The following is a 20876-nucleotide window of genomic DNA, read 5'->3' on the forward strand; positions in this document are numbered from 1 at the left end:
TGTTATTACTAAGCACTAAAATAAAACGTTCAGACCTTTGCCAAAGGGATTTATTTGATACAGCATTTATTTTTCTCCTAATTAAAAAAGTTTCCAAAGTTTCCCGTAAGTATTAACAGCTAGCACATTCAGAAATGCATTCATTGCGTTACTCCGTGACGCTTTGCAACACAAACAGAAAACAGCAGCTCGTTTAAAAAGAAAGGATCGTAACATTTTAAGAGGTAGGTGAAGAGTCTTGTACATTATATTAAAGGGGCAAAGGAAAATAGTCACATCTGTGAAGAACATCAATAGTCAATTTAGGCCAGTTATATCACCTACTACTCACAAACTGTGGTTTTGCATGATTACTGCAGCTTCCTTTTGTGAAACACTGCACATTTCCCACATCACACGTATTAAAGTTTACTGGTACTAATAGACATTGTCTTCACCCTTCGATCTACCACCCGCCTGGTAGCGCACCCCACTACTCAGGCTTTGCTTTTTAATAAAAGGGCTTTGATCAGATGACTGAGTAAGAAACGCTGCAGAACTGCAGAGCCACTGGGAAAGCAAGCATCTGTCTGCCATCAACATGTTTTGTAATTATTAACCTGGAATTGCGTGTCATAAATATTAAATGGCAGCTGAGTAAGCAGCATGGTAAGATAAGGACTTGACTTTTTGAAAACACTCCAGTAGCTTCTCCTCAGATAGTTTTCAATACTAAAAAAAACAACCACCACCCACCAGTATGTTTAAATCAAAGTAATCTGGGTAGTCCAAATTGCAAAACTGAAAAAAGACTAGTTGAGAAAAGAATGGCTTTGATTTCACTGATCTCAGTCATGCTTGAAGGGAATGATGAGAAACTAACACAACTTATACCTCTTCCCTTCACAAATGCCCTTCCCCTCCGTTAGCTCAACATAGGGAACAAGATGCAATAAAGGAAACCACGTAGTTCAGCTTACAATTCTGAAGCTAGGAAAGCTGCAAGATCTTTCACAATATGACTATTTAAAAATTCCTTACATTTCAGAGTGCCACTGACTAAACCCAGGTATCCTTAGAAAGTACAATTAAAGCACTTATTTCAAATGCCTCTGACAGCTAGTCAGTGAAACAAATCCTCTAGAGAATGACCTGCATCCACAAGGATTGAATAACAATTTTCACTGAAAGCTATACAAGACCTGCGGTTACAAAAAGTACGCAAGCTGCTGTCCCTCCCCATCGTTCCTCATAGGAGACTTTTCTCAGGGAGACTGGAATAACTGGAGAATTAAAGCCATCTCCAAAGACAACAGCTTTTGGTAAGAGATGCATTTAAGCCATCTTTCTATGTAATAAATACTGTATAAATCCATAGGATACACAGACAAAAATTTACTTTTCACCAAGAAAGTTACTTTTGTGACAGATTTAGTTTAGAAAGCGCCCATTCACAACGTAGTTCCATTCTTTTCAGTTAACTACAGTCATTTCAGCAGATGACATCCGTGAAGCTGACCCACGACTAGGCACCACTGGCACCCTCTCCCTGTGACACACTTTGAGGTCATTTCAGAAAGGATTCCATTATTGACATGCAATCTAATCTTGAAGTCTGACACAAATTAACCGTTGAAAGGCTTTAAACTGTCATTAGAGCATTTAAGTGTATGAATTCACAAACGTGCTGAAACATGCCAACAAACAGGTTACATACTAACGGTGTGCCATTCAGAACACAACTACTGTTTTTCAGTACAAAGCTCCTCACAGCAAGAAGTACTATTCTTTGCGTGTTCGCTGAAAATAAAGGGGAAGAAATATGCTAAACAGCATTGTTATGAACAAGGCTATGTACTATGCTAACTAGTTCTACGCTTTTTGGAACCAAAACTTCTCCATTTTAACAAACAAGGACCTCAAAGACTTCGATCTGCTTCAGCACTAAATCCTCAGACACTCCGTTACTTTCCAACGGCACGTGGCTTTGCCATACCACACAGAACATCAAGAGCATTCAAGCAATCCTGAGCCTACTTACATCAGTTTTTCATGACACTTTCTCCAAAATATCTTTGCCACTTCCAAACACTTCCCCTATTGTAGAAATCAATTTACTAAAGGCCACATACACAGAGGGGCCGCTGGCCCAAACGCCTCAATTTCAGTTGCACACAGTAATAGCAAAAAGATAACTAGCAACTTATTACCACACACGCACATATAAATAGGCTAATGGGCCCTCTAAATCAAAGGTAAATTAGTGACTTGTGAAATTATCTCTTCTTGACAGGGCTCAAACTGTATTCTAGCAACGGAAATTGTACTTTTGGAAGGAAGAGCTATTGAAAGATGAATTTCCTATGATACTGTATCTTACTCCAAAGTGAGTCGAGTTTTAAAATAACTTTAATACAGCTTCTCATGTTTTTAAATATTAAAATATATTAATTTTATAGAATTTTAAAAAAGGTAGGTTTGACAAAAAGTTACCCATAACTTTGGGACCTCTTCCCTTTTAGTAAACATGCACCTCACCATTAAATGATGAACTGCAAAAGGTCAAAGGGGAATAATTCTTTAGTACACCTGTTTCTTCAGCCACACGCCTTTAGGGACAGAAGAACTGTCATGCTGCACATTCATTCACAAAAGCTTATACTAGAGAAATAAACCATTCGGTAAGCACATACGCATTTCAAAAAGAAATAGTGCTACTGCGGCATGGAATTGTAGAACCACTCAGCCACCAGGGAAGACAATAACAATCCCATTATTTGATAATACGGCCTATACAAAGGACTGGCTACTCTATACTGCACTATACACATAGGAAGTAAAACGTGTAGAACTACAATCCTTCCACTAAGAATATGATTTAACTGAGAAGAGTACTTTTGTTAATCAGGAAAAATTGGAAGTGAGATGATTAGAACGCTTAGTATCTAGCTTAGGGCCCACACGGAATCAGGAGAACTCGGGAAGGTGTGCAGGTTTGCACACTTATACACCACACTGGAAGGATTAGAAGCGAGCGGGCTGCGAGTGTCCAATTTACAGACCAGAACTTTACATGAATCTAGGGTCAACATCAAAACTGAAGCAGGAGAGAAGACAGCCCCAACAGTTTATTTACTGTTCGCATCCGTGTTCTGCTTTCAGAGCAAGATCCAAACCTGATGACATGATGGAAGGCAGCTTGACATTAGCACCACCTGTTCAAAAACACCCTGCACACAAAATCTCTTTGGAACTGCGATACAGAAGCTGCTGTAACAGAAGGACCTAGATCTGGAGATGAAAATCTCCGAATTGCAGACTTGTAACTCCCAGAGACACCAGCAACTTGCCCTCATCTGACACGAATACGCTATCAGGGTCTATGCATGTATCATTAGAGACTGTAGATTTATTGTTAATTGGTAATAGGTCTTGACCATGGAACTATCTCTTGACTGCTATTTATCAGTGGCAGGTAGTAATCTAGTTGAACACAACTTTTTTTTTTTTTAAATAAGAGAACTATAAAACTAACTTGTAATATAATTAAGTATTGATATTTTTGGTGTGAAGACAAAATTGTGACTGCAGTAAAAACCAGAAGTGAAGGTTTAATATATTTGCTACAATATTATGTTGCTCAGCTCCTGAATGGGTTTATTTGCATGCACCTGTCCTTACAGGGAAATAGCAGTGATTATCAAAAGATGTTACAAACTTTTACAGCATATCAACCAGTGCATTATTGTTGCCCTGATAAACCTATAAACACTAGTTACATGTCCAAGAACACCTCTCATAGATACACATTTACTACCATTGTGGGGAGAAAAAAGACCCCAACCTTAAAATAATTTAAGTGAAATTAGTGCTGGTATCACATATCAAACTAAGAACTTTAGAATTGCATGTTCCATCTGCCAGGATGACACAGGTAGCGTAAGACTCCCCATACACCTGCAAACAATTGATATTTTGGCCAGAATTATCTGTGTAACTCCCAAGCTCTACTAAGCATGACCAGAGTTCCTACTGGTGACAACAAATACTCATCCAGGAAGAGCCACAATGAACTCATTTCCTACTGGTAGCTGAGATAGCCTTGATTTACTGCAACAGGATCTGAATTTTCAACTTACATTGCGAAAGGTCCGATATCTGACTAGTCATTCAAACCGTTCCGCTTCTCTTGTGGTTTAGGCTTCAAGCCTTGGCCAACAGACTGAAGTTCATAGAACTGCAGTTCCACCTTCTAAACAACGGACTAAAGGACACCAAAGCTCACGCTAGTGAGGAAATGAGTACTGATTCTATTAGGTATGTGAGCAAAAATAAGGGTCTCCACACTTGTGAAAGACTACATTACGTGACTGTTAATATCCAAACAAAGTAAGGATTCTGTGACAACAAAAGAAATGCACTTGACCATTTACAGCAAAACAGATTTATACAAGTAACTCATTGCCTTGTCTACCTGCAAATGAATTCCTTCAGCAGGTACACACAATATATTGCTCAGTCATAAAAATATATATTATCTCTTTCCTTTAACATTTAGGTATATAAATATTTTACTGAAGAACATGCATCATTTAGATAAACAATTGCAAGAACATCCTCTGAAAACATGGGGTTCTTTGACATTTAGCAATATAAAATGATTACATGAACATAGCTATTAAAGTCAGGACAAACCAATACAGCAGTAAGCAGTCCATTGTGTGCCAGTTCAAAGAAATTAAGCACCTTTTGCAACAGGTTATATAATATATACAAACACGCAGAGAATGCATTGTAAATGGAGCAAAAATAGCATCATTCCATCTGCATATTCTTCAGTCTTATTTGGACTCCAAACTTACTGTTCACTTTTCTGCTCTTGTTTTCCATTCAGCTCTTGGTCAACTCTGCTTAGCAAAGAAAGCAGTAAAATTAAAATGATGTTAAGCAGTAGTTTAGTTTGACAGCTCATATGTTAAGTATGAACTACTAATCTTAACAGGAACAAACAAAGCTTTTACATGGAAAAAGCTTTACTAAATAAATATTAACATTTTTATTGATTGCGGTCACAACAATACATTGGGTTTTAATTATTTTCTTACCTCCCCCTAGAAATTAAAATTGTTAAGAAAGCATTTAAAAACTAGAGCATTTGAAAGGAAGCATTTGAGAAGTGCAAGTGAAGTTTTACTACAGAAGAGAAAAAAAGCAGGTTCTGTGCTTTTTATTAATGAATGCAAGCAGGAATACAAGTTCACAGGTAACATGACAATACCATCAAGCACTGCTACTTGCATGAGTTCATACACTGCAGGATAAGCACAGAATTACCTTTAACGTTACAGTATTTAAGCCAAGAAGGTAACAGCACTAGGTGACTCAACAAGTTAAGTGGCTCCTTAACTGCAGTACTTCCATCTACTAGGACTCCTGTATTACCCAGGAAAAACTCACCATCATGCTGCTAAATCTCTTTTGTCACTTGTCAATTTGGTTTGGTTTTTTTTCTATCTGCCTTGGGACTAGCAAACAAAACGTTGCTTTGCAGAACCCAGTGGATGGTTGACAGTCCTGCACAAGGTCTACTTTTCCTCTCTACAGTAAAAGCAAGCTACAGTCTTAATTATACCTTCTGGGAAATAAGTTGTGCATGGAGGTAAATTATTGTTAAAACCAACAGCACTTCCAAAGGGAGAGAGGCTAAGGCCGAGTTAGTCTTCTAACAACTAACCTACCTGTCCAGTCTCTCAAACTATAACCAACTAGTTTTTCAGAATGATAAAAACAATGACAGCTCTTCCAGGTCATGACCCCACAAAAAGGGGAGGCAAGATTTTTGGAGGTTTTTTGCAACTGTAAGAATAGCAGCAAGTATGTAAGGACCCCATAGGTTTGGAGCAGTGCTGCCCAGAAGCAGCAGTCCTAGCTGAGCAGCTGTTCACCTGCACAGTATGTAGCTGCAACTCATCCCAGTCCTCACTGCAGTATCTTAGAAAAGCATGTTTTGACACAACTTTTAGGACTAATCACAGAAAGTATAAGAAAATGTGGTGCACACACAACCTATGCGTAAACATACAGATGACAACATAAATCCATCGAAGTATATCATATTCTAGCTTCCAAAGTGACTCAGAGACAGGGCCAAAGATATCCTACTGCCATCTTCAACCAGGTTACTAAACTTCAACACATCTCCTTTCCCCCTGTGGTAACGCCTACAGCTGCTTTCAACCTGACTGAAGTCTCAGTATCAAACAGTGCCTGGGAGCTCTCCTCTATACATAAGTTTCAATTTGGAACATGCTATTTTTCACAAAAGTGATGGTAGTATAAGTGACAATAGAAAGGGACGCTAAAAAGTGCTTGCTGTACTGGAGATTTTAAAGTTTTCATGTTACTGTTTCAATGTCTCAGGTTTGCACCCTGATTACAATGGATCTTGCAACAGAACTGAATCAAATTATGTACAGGGGGTGGGGAGGGGGGAGAAAAATTGTGCAAAACTATTGTTCGATACATACTGAGAGTTTCTTAAATTTGACAGGCTTAGTACTTCAGGTTACATGCTACAAAATTATCACTTAATTGGAGTAATTCCTAGAGGATGTTCAACACTTGTCACTAGCTTACCTGCTAGCTTTCAGAAAGGATTTAAATTCCTTTTACTTTACTCTCTCAGTGCTCCTCTCTATGTCCATTCCCCAATTTAGACAATAAGCATCCCTCAGTAGTTATGCACACACAGGAAGAGTAATTAAAAAAAGCAAAAGTTAGTGGCAAAACCCTTCAGAACATTTGTTAGAGTGAAAAAAACATTCAAAACATTTCATCAGCCGCTGGAATAGCTTCAATAGTTAGCAGAAGACTGGATTTTCATTTTGTTAATTTTCAATGTTTATTAGCAAGGAACACAGCCACTGCAAATACAAACAGCACTAAAAATACTGACTTAGATTGCATCTGTGCAAGTACATAACTAAAAAGGTAGTGAATACCAAAAATACAAAATACAAGGTTCAATATTAGAACTACTTCTAGAGTCGCATCTCTGCTGATGCATAGCTACAGCTTAGCACCTAAAAAAAGCTCTTCCTTCAGACATCACTTCTTGTTAGAAAGAGTAAAACTTGATTTAATAAATTCATACAGAAGCACTACTTTTGCCTCTTGAGGATTCAGTTGACAATCCACTTATCCCCCTTAAAAGTGAGCCTCTCATGTAATAGAATAATAGACACTATTCACAAATAATCTGTTTGGCCATCCAGCGTGAGCTCTTTTAGATCATATGCAGGAAGTAGTCACTTTCATGCATAAAAACTTTGTCACTAGTGCATGTTGGTATTTACAAATGCTTATTCCTTTGTGCAAGCCAATCAACTGGGAGTTAGTTGCAGTGCAAATAGTCTTATCTAGATGCAACCCTAATCAAAATATGAATATACCTTTTCTGTTTCTTTCTAAACTTTTCTTCTTCATACCTTGGTGAGGAAAAGTTTGATTTCAGTAAGTGTAACATATGAAGGCCAAATTCAACAAGCTGCAAACTGGTATTAGTGTCAAAACAGTTTGTACAAGCATACCAAGTTTTGAAACCCATGTAATTAACAAAAAAATGTATTGTACTTCCAACAGTTATAAGCATTAAACAAGAAGCATTAAGATTTAATTACTATGACATAACATATGAATTCAATACAACTTCTTGTACAGTATTAACATCCATCAGTGAAATTTAAAGTCTGTATTCGTAACAGTCTGAAGACAGACATAATCCTCCAAGGAAGTCTGACAATTAACTCCGTAAATCAACCAAGTTCAGCCTTTGCAGGACAGTTAAAGGTTCACCAGTACAGAAAGGAGTCTTTAAAGACATGGAATGACAGTCTGAATATTCATAAGACATCCTTCAAAAGCTCCAGTAAAAAAGTATTCTCAAGATAGCACAAGGCTGTTTCAGCCTTGCCATGTCTTTCCTCCCTGCCCCAAGAAAACTGCGTTTTCTCTACTTTATAAAAAGTTAAATTGTAAACTGATACCAGCTGAATGCCTACAGCAATAACCAGCCATCTGTGGGGGCTGGGGGAGGTTTGTTGGTTTGCCTGGCATGGATGTGCCCTTCTGTCCAGACAGTGAGACTATGTGCCATCCTTCCTTACAGAGCTCCCAGCCTGTGGGTACATACTGTGATGCACAGTCTATAGGTTTTGTATGTTATGCCCTCCAAGAGGCTGATCAATTTATCATCAGAACTGTTAGTATTTTTATCTGGCTTTTTTAAGACCCAAGTTTATGGTTTCTACTCCGTTACTGCACCCACAAATGCTATTGACAAAAGTATCACCATCATATTTGAGAGCACAGTTGTGCCGATGTTGAAATGGGTGTTCATAATCTGGAGGGAAGGAAGAGCAGACCAAGGACATTGATGTTGCTGCCTTCAGCTCTTCACTGAGGCAGTTTTAGAATCTACTTTAGGTAGAGATTCACCATTTTTCTACCACAGCTCTTCTTCTAAATGAAATCCCAATCCAAGTGGTATTTCACCACTTAACTTATTCCACATTGTAGCTTGAACAGGGAAGATACTATAACTTCAGTATCAACATGCCCAGAATTTCTCACTCGCAAGCCAATTTAGTATACTAAGAGGGAGAACTGGAACGAGAACTTGCCTCTAGGAGACTTAATTCACACACCAGAACTTGGTAGTTACACAAGGCACTATATGCAAAAATCCCTATACATTAACATTTTGGCTATCCATGCCACTACATACCAAACTGTAGTTAGCAATACGTTCAAACATGGATACTCCTCCTAGAGATAGCAAAGATCTCAGTTAAGTTTTGTTAAATGCTAAGTACTACATCCAAACCAATCGCTGAATACAATATATACCCGTTCTAAAACATGATCAGTGTAGAACATGTTTGAATAATAAAACGTACTGTTTTATGCATTCTGGGATGCCAACGTATTCCATGGGGATGAGTTCAGCTAGTTCTGCCAGGCTAAAGACATACCTAATTTTTTGGCTGAATTTTGAGCTGTGAAAGAACAAATGCAGAGTACAGTTAGAACTTAAAAGTTTTTCAGTTGGTCAATATTAAAAGACTTTTTGAAGTTTCAAGTAAACAGTAGTTAGGATTATTTCTTTATTTTTTTTTTTTAAAAAAAGAAATTTCTTCCAGAGCATTACCTAATAAAAGGTTTTGTGATGGCCAAAAGCGTTCTGATGAACCAAGAAGGATGAACTATGATTAATGACTTCAGGTTTTTCCTTAACCTAAAGAATTCAAACAATGGGCATAATTACTAGAACAAAAAGACAGCATGACAGCAAGACCTTCTTAAATAATAAAAAGTATGTTTTTTTCAAGCACAACTGTCACATCAATCTAGTATTCTGACATTCCATTATTAGAAATTATCTGCAAGACAAAAAAAAACTACCACACAAGTGTATAGTCAAAATTTAAGATACAATACCAGTTTGACAACAATGAGAAGGAAATAACATTCCAAAGAAAGGTTTCTTTGAATCTTTTTACAGAACTAATGAAGTGATTCAGAGAGGATCCCCCCTTACTAAACTTATCACATTAATACATGAAGGTTTAAGGATATTCTACGTGGTTACTGTTTTCACTAAAACAAACAAACAAACCACCACCAAAAAGACACCACACAACAAAAAACCAGCCATGCCTGTAGTATCCCACATTGCCGCGTTTAGGAAGAGGTTTTCAATATACAAAGCAATTTGCTTAATTAAACCTTAACCAGTAGGCACCAGGCACCACATAAACCAGCAGTTTTTCCTAAATACGTTTATCACTGGGCATGTGAATATTCTAAGAAAACACAGCTGTGCTTCTTACCTTCTGTCAATTTGCTGGTAACATTTCCTAAGCCAGCCTAAACTTGGCATTTTTCTCCGCGTTGTTGCACCATTCAGGTAAACTATCATATAGTTCTCTGCTACTAACAGCTCTAAAGTGCCAATTACATACCTGCAGAGACAAACAAAGAACTTTCAAGTGAAGATCTGTGGATATTACAGTAATTCCTAGTAGTGCTCAAATATATTTAAAATATACAGTTGGCAACAGTGCTGAGCAACACCTAATAATTTTTTTCCTTCCTCTGGACGCAGATGTAGTTGCTTTTCTATTTGTTATCTTTCCCTCATTTGAAATATAAAAAGCTTCATTAAAAAAAAAAGGGAATTAATTACCCTTACATCAAAATGGTAACTTTCACAATGTGAAATTAAGGCAGTATTCAGAAGCAGATGATGACTTACTTAAATAGATTGTCCATTAGGTATCTGTAGTTAGGCTGACTGCTTTCAGGCATAAAACAAACGGCAAACACAACAATGGCATTTAACCCGTCACCATAATAACCTAAAAACAAAGAAAAAAGCAGTAGTAGTGACAAAGGTGACTATACACTGACTACAGTTACACAAAGTCAAGTACATTCAGTAAGCTTTTTCATTATTTACCTTAAAGAGTATTCTATATGGACAAATTCATACTTTTACAGAAAACCTCAAGATTTCTTTTTCAAGTTTGTCTGCTAAAGAAACAGCTGAAGTTTCTTTCAATCAAATGCTGTGCCTACAATCAACGTCTCAGTATAGAATCTCAGCATATTTAATGACATTTTATATAGTCAACTTTTCTTCCAACCAGAACTCCACAGACTGCTGGGAACTCCTGAGTCATTAAATTGATTTATGACTTAGTAGATCTACAGTTAATGCTTTCAACACTCTTAAAACCAAAAAACTACACTGGTAGCACTGACACCATAGAAGAGATCACAGAATCATTTAGGCTGGAAAAGACCTTAGAGATCATCAGGTCCGACCGTTAACCCAGCACTGCCCAGCCCACCACTAAAGCATGTCCCTGAGCACCACAGCTATGTGTTTTTTGAACACCTCCAGGGATGGTGGCCCCACCACCTCCCTGAGCAGCCTGTGCCAGTGCTTCACCACCCTTTCAGTGACAAAATTTTTCCTAACATTCAACCTAAACCTCCCCTGGTGTAAGTTCAGGCCATTTCTTCTTCTCCTGTCGTTTGTTATCTGGGAAAAGAGACTTACCCCCAGATAAGTACATCTTATTACATATGTGCATGTTAGTAGCTTCATCTGAACATATGTACGTTTTGGAACTTGAGTTTTATAGGGAAAAAATATTAAATCAACCGTACACTTCAATATTGCAGCAAATGAATCGTCACATGAGTCTTTATGCCCAAAGCTCTTCCTGTGCCACCCCAACTCAGCTTAAAGTAGCAGTTCCCCTCAGGATATCACTAATCCTTACCACCATGACTGATAACTTTTTTGTATGGTTCAATAGCCTTCATGTCCACCCTATGGTCCTGTTCTCCAATCCTAAACATTCGCCAGCGTCGACCATCATCCTTCTCCTCTACCACAGTGTATTCAGTAAGTGATCCTTTCCTAATTACATCAGTAGTTTTTGGTTTCGGAAGATCATCTGCCAAAGTTAAAACATGTTCAAGATCCATTATGAACACTATGTGTAGTGACAATGAATTACAACATGGGTTAACCACTTTGCTATCTAATCTATTTTAATATTCTTTAGCCAGTCAGACATACCAGCTGACTTGGTTCTTTCAGTTATTACAAAATAGGTCTCATGGGTGTCACATTTTATCAAAATATTCTATGTTGGCGGTTACCCTTTGACCGTAACATTCTATGTTAAGTAAACAACAAATGTCTACCCCTGTAGGAAGCCTATTTAATTGTAGGCTTTCAGAATACAGACCTTAATAAATCTCACCAAAACAGACAAAGTGGTTAACTCCAATGACAATTACGCAGGTTGCTCGATCACAGATTTATGTAAAAGCATGATTGAAAACATTGACAGTACCTTGCAAGCAGACATGCAGGCAAATCTATTAGAAATTAAATCTAATTCACATATGTGCAATCAATATATATGAAATTTATGCTGAGAGCAATCTGTAAGAATTTGCTCCAATTAAATTATGATTCTTGACTTTGTTGCATAGACCTTACCCAAAGCGAGAAAACCTACTGCAAGTTAGTTGTCTGTTCCCAAGACAAAGCTGTTAATTGAAACTATCCTTCCAGGAAAATGAAGGCAGCAGCATTAAAGGAAGAAAAGACAGAAACCCTTTTCAGCCACTTTTAAAAACAAGACACAAACATCTGGAACATTTCCTTCGTATCACTGCATAACTAACTCTAAATACCAGTTCCTCTTCGCTAAAACGATGACAATCCTTTTACGCAGGTAAACCCAGAGTTCGTTATGAAAACTTTACCTGCAATATGTTTTTAGCTATTTAAAAAGCCCACTTTATTCTAAAGAGTGTTTGCTTCTCCATTTATAAGCTACCTTGGAATGAAGAATAGGTAGCGTTTCATACGTAACGGTGAAAAGAGGGCTTCCTGTTTACTCAGGAATTAAAATTACTTTATTTTCAGAAAAATAAAGAAATAACAGAGCTTATACGTTTACTTAAGAGACAATAAGTCATGAAGTTTATTAAGAAGAAATTAAAAACTTCAACTGTTTGATGAACACAACAAACAGGTTTTGGCTTACAAAAAAGGGCCTTAAAACATAATTAAACTGCAAGTTTAAAACTTGTGCTTTAACTCCTAAACAGATCTTTTTTTACCTCAAATAGAATTTGCTGGATTCTCCAGGTTTTGCCTATAAGGCTATCATGAATTATCTACACATTTCTTAATTTTAAGAACACTGCTAGTGTGGCTATAGCTGTTAACTTCCTACCAAGTCATTTCAGAACTTAACACAAAATAGAGGCTTTTCTACCACTTCAAGTCACTCCAGAACATGTGCAAACTCTAAGGCTATGAGCTTTTGCCATTCTCACCACAGTAAGATATGAAATCAGGTGTTACTATTTTTAAAAATATCAGATACATCCTTAAATACAAAGGCTTGAAATTCATAAATTTCTGATGAGCTGATCCATCATCTATCTCCCTTCCTATGGTTCACCTCCATTTAAAACTGGTTTCTAATACAAGTAAAACACCTTTGATTTTTTTTTCCCAGGTTGGTTCTTAAAAAAATACTGCAACAGAGAGGATTTTCCATATCTTTGAGTCTTACAGGTGTTTAATGACATTCACCTAAGCTTACTTGGAGTTACAGCTATTACGTTGCCTGTTTACTAATCAGTCAAGGTTTCATTTGCCCTTTTTAAAATTCACTGCTCCTATTTCCAGTTTCTAATCTAACCACTCCCTATATATTTTTCCTCTTGTCCTATCGAGTCATAGTCACTTCTCACCTGAAAAACTGTTGACCTGCATATAAGAAAATAGAAATGTGTTAGGGCACCGGATAAAACAAAATACTTACCTTCCCATTCAAACTCATTGCTGTTTTCTGAAGGAGTATCCAAATCGTCCAAATCAATCTCTCCACTCTCATCCAAGTCATCAGACAAAACAGATTCCTCACTGTGATCCAAAGTTAAGCTAATATCTGGAGCCATTAATTTCTTCCTCACTTTGGTTCCATTAACCTCTATATTTAAAAAAGTAAATTATTTATTTTCAAAGCTGAAGCAAGTTTAGATAAGCCTATTAACAAGACGGAAGAGCACAGTGCTTTCTCAGAATGCATTGTAAGTCAATGCCCTGAATTTATACAGTTTCTCTTTGGAGTAGAACAGCACTTAAGAGGTGAAAGCTCTCAAGTTCTCAAGACCGTAAGTTTACCCAACTGCATACACACTATGATCACAGTGGGAGACCACCACACTCCCTACAGAAGAAAAACCTGAAGCGCTGTCACCACCTAAGCAACTACTGCCCCTATTAACTATATCAGATAACTAACTCACTCTTGAAAACAATGCAATAGATTCATGCCCCTAGGCCTTTGTTTTGTTAGGTATCTGTAACATCATAAGCATCTTTGATGAAATAAAAATTATTATACAAGCTGCGGGGGGGTGGGGGAGAAGGTTGACAGACAACAGTGAGGACAGAAAATTGAAGAAACTATGAGATGAATACACATGCTTCGAGACACAAGATAAATACTTGTGTGATTTAGACAGCAATTGAAAGCAGGGAATAAATAAAAATGACTGGTCTGGCACTGGAAATGCCACAACTAAAGCAGACTGACAACACCCAGAAAATTTACAAATGTGAAAAACCCTGTCTGTGTTATTTCCCCTCTGACCATTCAGACAGGCAACGTCCTTCAAAGGCCACAAAGGTCTGACATTTGGAACCAGAATAAGGCAGGCCCTAACTGATGCACAGAAGCCAAGTAACGAATCAAGATTATAAGACAGGTCAGGAAATGAGTGCAGTAATTAATTTTTGTACAGTATTACCTGGATAGCCCTGTTCATAGGGAGGATGAAGAGTCTCATATCTTATTCCAAACCCCTTTTATTTCTAGACAACACATTTATAATACCTCTCACATATAAAAATCTTATTTAGAATGTCGTTTGCTCAAGTCTGACTCAAAAAAAATCCCCAAACCAAACCCCTAAAAGAAAACAGAGCTTTAAAACAGCCACCTAAGTAGGGAATAGTCAGCTTGACTGGACTGGAATGTTCTTACCAGCTTCACTTTCTGTTCCAGCTGCAGCCAATATATCTGACTCAACAGGATCGTCCTCTGGCAGGGGCCTGGTACACAAAGTAGAAGCTTATTACAGAAGTTTTTTCTTTTTTAAATAACCAGCTAAACGCCAAATATATAGACTTACACACTGCTAAAAACACCACCGTTGGACAGTACTGAATTTACGTATAGCCTAAGTTCAAGCTTTCAGTAAACAAAGCACCAAAGTAGCAAGAGAATTCCTTTACAGCATTCAAGCAATCATCTGTTGATGTGACAAATGCCAAAACACTGGCTGCTGCCAGTGTGTGTCATCCTTAAGATAACGTGTCATATTCTTGCTTGAGAAAGCTTGACATTAAATACATTACAGAAGTAGTTTAGTCATGTTATTACAAAACAGCTCCAGTCAGCTGGTTTAGTTTCTTTGCAGGCCCAAGCATCACTAGCAGTCTTAACTTCAAAAAGTTGCTTAATGACATGACTTGGGCCTTCAGACACCAGTAATAATATGCAAACAATGCAGTTGCAAAATATTACCACAGAAAAACAATGCCAAACTTTGAAATTTTCACTTTAGTAACACTGGGAACTTCAACAGTGGCATTCCTGTGTTAGTCAGCTCAGACATGTACAGGAGGTGATCCCTTTCCTGACCATACAGAAAGATGCCACCAAACCTTTTCCAGATTACTATGTTAATGGAAATCACTTCAAGATTATTACTGAGTGTTAACTCAGATAAAGAGGTAGCTTATTCTGGATGTTATGCATTTGATTTGAATTAAAATTAAAAACCTTGGAAAATCTTCATCTTGCCATTCTTCCTTAAACTCAACACCTTCCATTCTCCAGCCAACCTGAACTGCTAACAGAGACTCCTGATCAGCCAGAACCTCTTGTCTTCAGGACACTGGGCCACAGAGGAGCTGCAGGAACACAACAGAAGACGCCAGTTCAATACTGTTGTTATTCCTACACTTGCAATACATCCTTTCACTTATCACCAAGTTGAGATATTATGCAAAGGAAAAAACATAACAGGGAGAAGCTTATAGTTTGTTTCCTTCCCCCCCCCCCCCCCCCCCCCCTCATACGAGACTGCTTATGGAATTTTATGGTTTTTCATACAATAATTCAGGTTGGAAGGGATCTCATGTAGTCCAATACCCTACTCAAGTGGGATCAACCTCTCAGTTAAAATGAACACCCTGAGCAACCTGATCACACTAGTTCACTCCAAACTGTCGAAACCTGACAGCACTTTAGATTCCATAGGAGATTCTGAGTAAGTATATGTTTAGAGAAAAAAAACCCAGACTGTAAGATCTAAAATACAACCCAGTTCTTAAAACCAAACACACACTTTAAAGACAACTATTGCAAAAAGCGTTTTCAGAGAACTCACCATGTGATGTGCAAGTCAAGCTGTGTTTTTTCAGGTTCACCCATCACCAGCAACAAGAAATCCCCAACAGTTGAACATAATAAACCATTCTGCTGACATACAAGTCCAAGCCAGTTGAAGCTCTTTGCTGTGTTGGCTCTAAAGATTGGCAGAAACAGGTAAACTTATCAATACTAATCAAAACAGGAAATGACATTTTTAAATGCAAAGAAGCAATCAACACACACCACTAGTAAATACAAAGTTTTAATGTAATCATACTGCTAATTAAGCCAGAGACAATTTTTTCCATGTGGTTAAAAAGAACCAAGTTACACTTACTGTTTTACAGGATCACCTTTCACAACAAATTTCCTCTTCTCCTGACCTGACTACAACCAGACTGATTTTAACACACCCTGCAACGCTTAAAGCTACACAAGTTGATCAATAAAAAAATATTTAAGACTATTTTTTTTGTAGAATTGCCAGTACCAGAGACAAGTCAAACACTAATGACCACATTTAAGCTTATTTTACTGATGTTTCCCTGCTTCTCTCACTCAGAAAATGGAAGTGAAATCTCTATAAGGTAGCAACCTAGCTCCGTTGAGGGTCACTCTCCTTCTTCAAATCATTTACCCCCTGCACTGCTCAGCTGCTGGCAGTATGTACCTGCGCACACAATCTCCAAGAAGCTGCCCCCAGCAATCGTTCTCCCAGCTCTCCCCCCTTGCTATTTGTCCTTTTTGACTAACATGCTGTTTGGAGCAGTTTCTTGCTGGTTGAATCATAGGACTTTCCTCCTGAAACATGTCCCCTCTCCCATCAAGACTGATGATGTTCTCAGCATACAGTTTCTCCTGGATACTAACTTGCTGAGCGTTTGCAACAATGAATTTTAAATATTTGCTTGGAGATATGATCATATTTTGCTAAGTAGTAACAGTGAACATGCACATAGCTCTTTATGCATTTGCTTCAGGACACTGAGATGAAGCATGAGGAGTTTCACAAGGTACCCTACGCAGTCAAGATAACACAGTGGTTACAATCAGCATGGAATGGACCATCCGATGCAAATATGCAGCTGCCTGTAAACAGACAATAAACCAAAAAGAAAAATCTAAACTGATGACTTTCCTCTTAAGGGACAGATGAAGAAATGAAGAAAACTAACAGTAAAAAAATGCCGCCGCCACCACCACAAACCACTCCTATCACTGTGCAGGTGGTGATGCCACTCGAACTCGCCTGCACTGCATTCACAATACAGTTGCCGCCAGACAGTTTGAAGTACGGTTTTGCTCCAAACAGTTTTCTTACCACGCTTCTGAAGAATACCAAATGCCAAGTAACATCTATTAATTTCAGATGTACAGCATATCAGTGCAGAAGCAATTCCTACCTGTATGTATTCAATTATATTGAGACAAACTTTATACACTAAGACAGGCACAGCATTTAAGAGTTATTCATGCTGTAGTCAAAGTTTAATATACTCTTAGAAAATACTTCTCATGTTACTTAGAGAATTCTCATCAGCAACTTCTCATTAAGGTAGATTTGAAAATGGTCATTTGCTGAATACCACATAATACAAGTCCAAACTTCTTACAAGGCAAGTTCCAAGTTCAACATCAAATAAGCTTAATTTCAAATTTTTCAGTATCCTACTCAACTTGCAGACTAAGCAGCTGTTTTGGATGTTTCAACTTAAGCCTCATAAATAAAAGCACTATCATTTGTCAACTAGAAGAATGAGAAGGAAGGAGGAAGGGTAATCTCAAGAACATTTAAGAAGTGCTGACTACAGAATGATTTTACATCACTAATACAAATGCTTACAGTGTGGGGCAAGGGAGAAATCTCCTATTTCTGCTTATACAAACTAAAGCACAGTTTAGAATAGCCTTCCTATAGCCGCTCTGGTGGTGCTGACATCTTCTGGTTTTGTTATGCCAAAGTCTATTTTTAATTCTGCTGTAAATCAAAGATCTAAAAGCTCAACTTGAAAATTGTAATATATTGTAATAATGCAAGTATTTATTAGCCAGGTAGAGGAAAGCAATTAATTTCCTCCTGATCCTAGCACTCTTCATGGCCAACTCAAAAAGTCATGGTTTCCGAGAACAGCAAGCCTGGTCATTTTTACTCTGTTGCTCATTACTTTCCATTTTACTTGAAGAAATGGAATTGAAAGACTGGAAGCTATCTGAAGGTCAGAAACTTCAACACATCAAAGAACATCTGGATACAGGATTGCCATGTGGTTCTGTTCTCTTACCAGAGCCACTGGACTTTGGTGCTCAACAATGCCTTTTATATTTTTAAGTGTTTCAGCAGGCAAGTTACCATACTACAAGAAGGAAAAATCTATCACAAGGGAACACATCATTAAAAATGCATTATTCTTCCACTACAGCTAACAAACAGATTTCCATTTCCACAACACCAGGTTAAACCTACTTCAGTTTGCATCTGAAGAGTATTACTGCTTGCACCAGGAGTCAAGTATCAGTGTTCTCACCCTTTTTCCTGGAAGAGGAGATAATTTTCAGAGTTCTCTCGTTAATACCGAGCTGGCTTAGTTAGTAGGTGCTGGAACAGCAAACAACAGTGTTAAGAAGCCTATTACGAACTGCCATTTTATTCAATTTAGTTTACAGCTAAACAGAAACTAGAATATGTCCCAGATACTTAAAAAAGAGACAACAGAATGCATGAGATCACTTTTACTCATGAAGTCAAAGACCCCTCACAAAAGTTTTTCAGGCTTTCACCCTTGAGTTCTCAGAGGAATACAGAAATAAACAGGAATTACGCATTGACGTGGTCATACCTGCCTATCCAATACAAAGGCCTATATTCAGTCCTCACTCAGCACCTCAGCATTTGAAGTAGAATAAATATGAAGTTTATTTTGCAAGACAATTGCAACAACAAGCACACTGTTGAACTATGTACCTGATTGGCAAAGAGCAGCATGCTGTTTCCATCTCAGAAAGCCGAGATCAACTTTGAAAAAAGGGAGCCTACTTTTTTCTACACTCCTCCCTCACCATTTCAACACAAACATTAACTGAGCGTCAGTGGAGTGAATTCCAGGTTACAGGCATTAAAGAGGTGCCTCTACGGGTATTTTTCACGTTTGGTTTTACAGCAAGCCAAAAGTAAGGAACAGATATTTTCTGCTACACCCATCCACATGGTGCAGCTCAATATAATTTGTTGGTATAATTTTTAAGTGGTTTTATAACCCCATTGGCTTTTTGACTGTGGCCACAGTAGCCATGATCCCAGGAAACGTTTCCCACATGTGAAGATGGACACCTACATTTTATCACTTGCATGTTCGCATAAAGAGGCGATGCAAGGACTTTCACAGATAACAAGTGGGGTTTTTTTAATTCCTTTGTCTCCTTTTAATCCCTTCTCTGCGTCAAAGCATGGAGCAATCACCCAGCTAAAAAACTTGAAAACACTCTTGCTGTCGTCTATCGCGGATGCTACTTCAGACTCTGTGTTCAGAGCAACAGAAGGATCCGCACTTGGGGGTCACTGCGATGCATCTGAAGGTAAATACAAACTCATCAGACAACAGACAAAACCAGTATGTACCCTGCAGAAATGCAATCAATATAGCTTCGTCAGATCGCAATACACGCACAAATTCACCAACAATAACCAATTACGACTTAGTGTATTACGGTAGCAGATGGAAACGAGGAGGAACGGAACTGGAAGGCACTGGGAAGCAGTGGCACCGCCTGTGCCATCGCTGCGCACTGTGGGTCTGGCAGAGCCACACCGGGGTCACCCCCTCCCCCCGCTCCAGCCCACAAAAGGGGGGTGGGGGTGGTAAGTCTCGGTAACGGCAGAGACCCCCCAGCCCCACAGCGAGACTGAGGCTGAAGCTCGCGCTGCCCGGGACGGGACGGTCCAGGTGTAACACTCGGTACCGCTCCTGCCGCCGCCCAGCAAAGACCGCACGGCGCCCGGGGGGGGCACCGGCACGGCACGGCTCGGCTGTCCGACCGGCCTCCCCGCTGCGGGGCCGGGCCCAGCTCGCCGTCCGGGCAGCGCCCGCTGGGCCACCCGCCGGCGGCTCTAGCAGCCCGGGACTCCTAACCGAGCCCCGCCGCGGCAAGGCCCCCGGACCCCGGACCGAGCCCCGCCGCAAGGCCCCCGCCACCCACTGCGCCCCGCGGCCCCGCCCTGCGCCCGCCCAGCCCCGCCGAGCAACGGCCCAAGGCCTGGGGGTCGCCGCTGTAGCCCCCTCCCGCGGCCGTACCTGGTGGGGGACCTGGCGGGGCGGGGGAACGGGACGGGCTGCGGCCTCGCCCGCGCCGCGGCGGAAAAGCCCCGCTCGGCTGCGCGGCCCCGCTCACCCGGAAGCGCATAGGCCGCCGGCCCACGTGACAGCCGCCCTCCGTGGCGGTTGGCGCCTCACGCACACGCGCAACGTAACGCGCTGCGCCCCCCCACCCCCCGCGCGTGCGTGCGCGCGCGCCTTCCCCAGGCGCGGCGCGGGCGGGGCGGGGTCGGGAGCGCGCGGGCGGGGCCGGGAGCGCGCTGCCTCCTCCGCGCCGCTGAGGCGCTGCCCGGGCTCGGCTGTCGCGCCGCTCCCGCGTCTCACGGCAGCGTTTACCGGGGCGGGGGGAGGCCTGCGGCGCGGTGAACAGGCACAGGGTGGGACACGGGGAGCTCCGAGTGCCGGGGTGGTGCGCTGCGCCGCGTACCCGCGGGGCGCTGGAGGGGAGGTGTCTGAGCCGGGAGCGGCGCCGTGAGGTAAAGGGGACAGGTGACAGCAGTGCTGCACCCCGGCGGGCAGCGGCAGAGCGGTGGTGGGCAAA

At 40.1% G+C, this 20876-nt stretch overlaps 1 protein-coding gene across 6 annotated transcripts; it reads right to left on the reverse strand.

The window, feature by feature from the left end:
* Positions 1-34: 34 nt before the first annotated feature.
* On the reverse strand, positions 35-20431 carry BNIP2 (BCL2 interacting protein 2). 6 transcript variants are annotated; one of them, XM_037394096.1, is made up of 13 exons: positions 20315-20431; positions 18551-18621; positions 16042-16179; positions 15432-15562; positions 14631-14698; positions 13404-13571; positions 11331-11507; positions 10295-10397; positions 9870-10001; positions 9188-9274; positions 8937-9035; positions 7431-7466; positions 35-4886 (listed from the first exon to the last, which is right to left on the reverse strand). In XM_037394096.1, exons 4-13 carry the CDS (start codon positions 15479-15481, stop codon positions 4838-4840), a joined length of 969 nt encoding a protein of 322 aa, XP_037249993.1. In that variant the 5' UTR covers positions 15482-15562; positions 16042-16179; positions 18551-18621; positions 20315-20431; the 3' UTR covers positions 35-4837. The 6 variants fall into 6 exon arrangements, with proteins under 6 accessions (XP_037249993.1, XP_037249997.1, XP_037249992.1 ...); XM_037394100.1 differs by lacking the exon at positions 7431-7466 and adding an exon at positions 6616-6708 and having other exon boundaries at positions 18490-18621; XM_037394095.1 differs by having other exon boundaries at positions 18490-18621.
* Positions 20432-20876: the final 445 nt, after the last annotated feature.

Source organism: Falco rusticolus, chromosome 7 (genome assembly GCF_015220075.1).
Source record: "Falco rusticolus isolate bFalRus1 chromosome 7, bFalRus1.pri, whole genome shotgun sequence".
Taxonomy (NCBI): domain Eukaryota; kingdom Metazoa; phylum Chordata; class Aves; order Falconiformes; family Falconidae; genus Falco; species Falco rusticolus.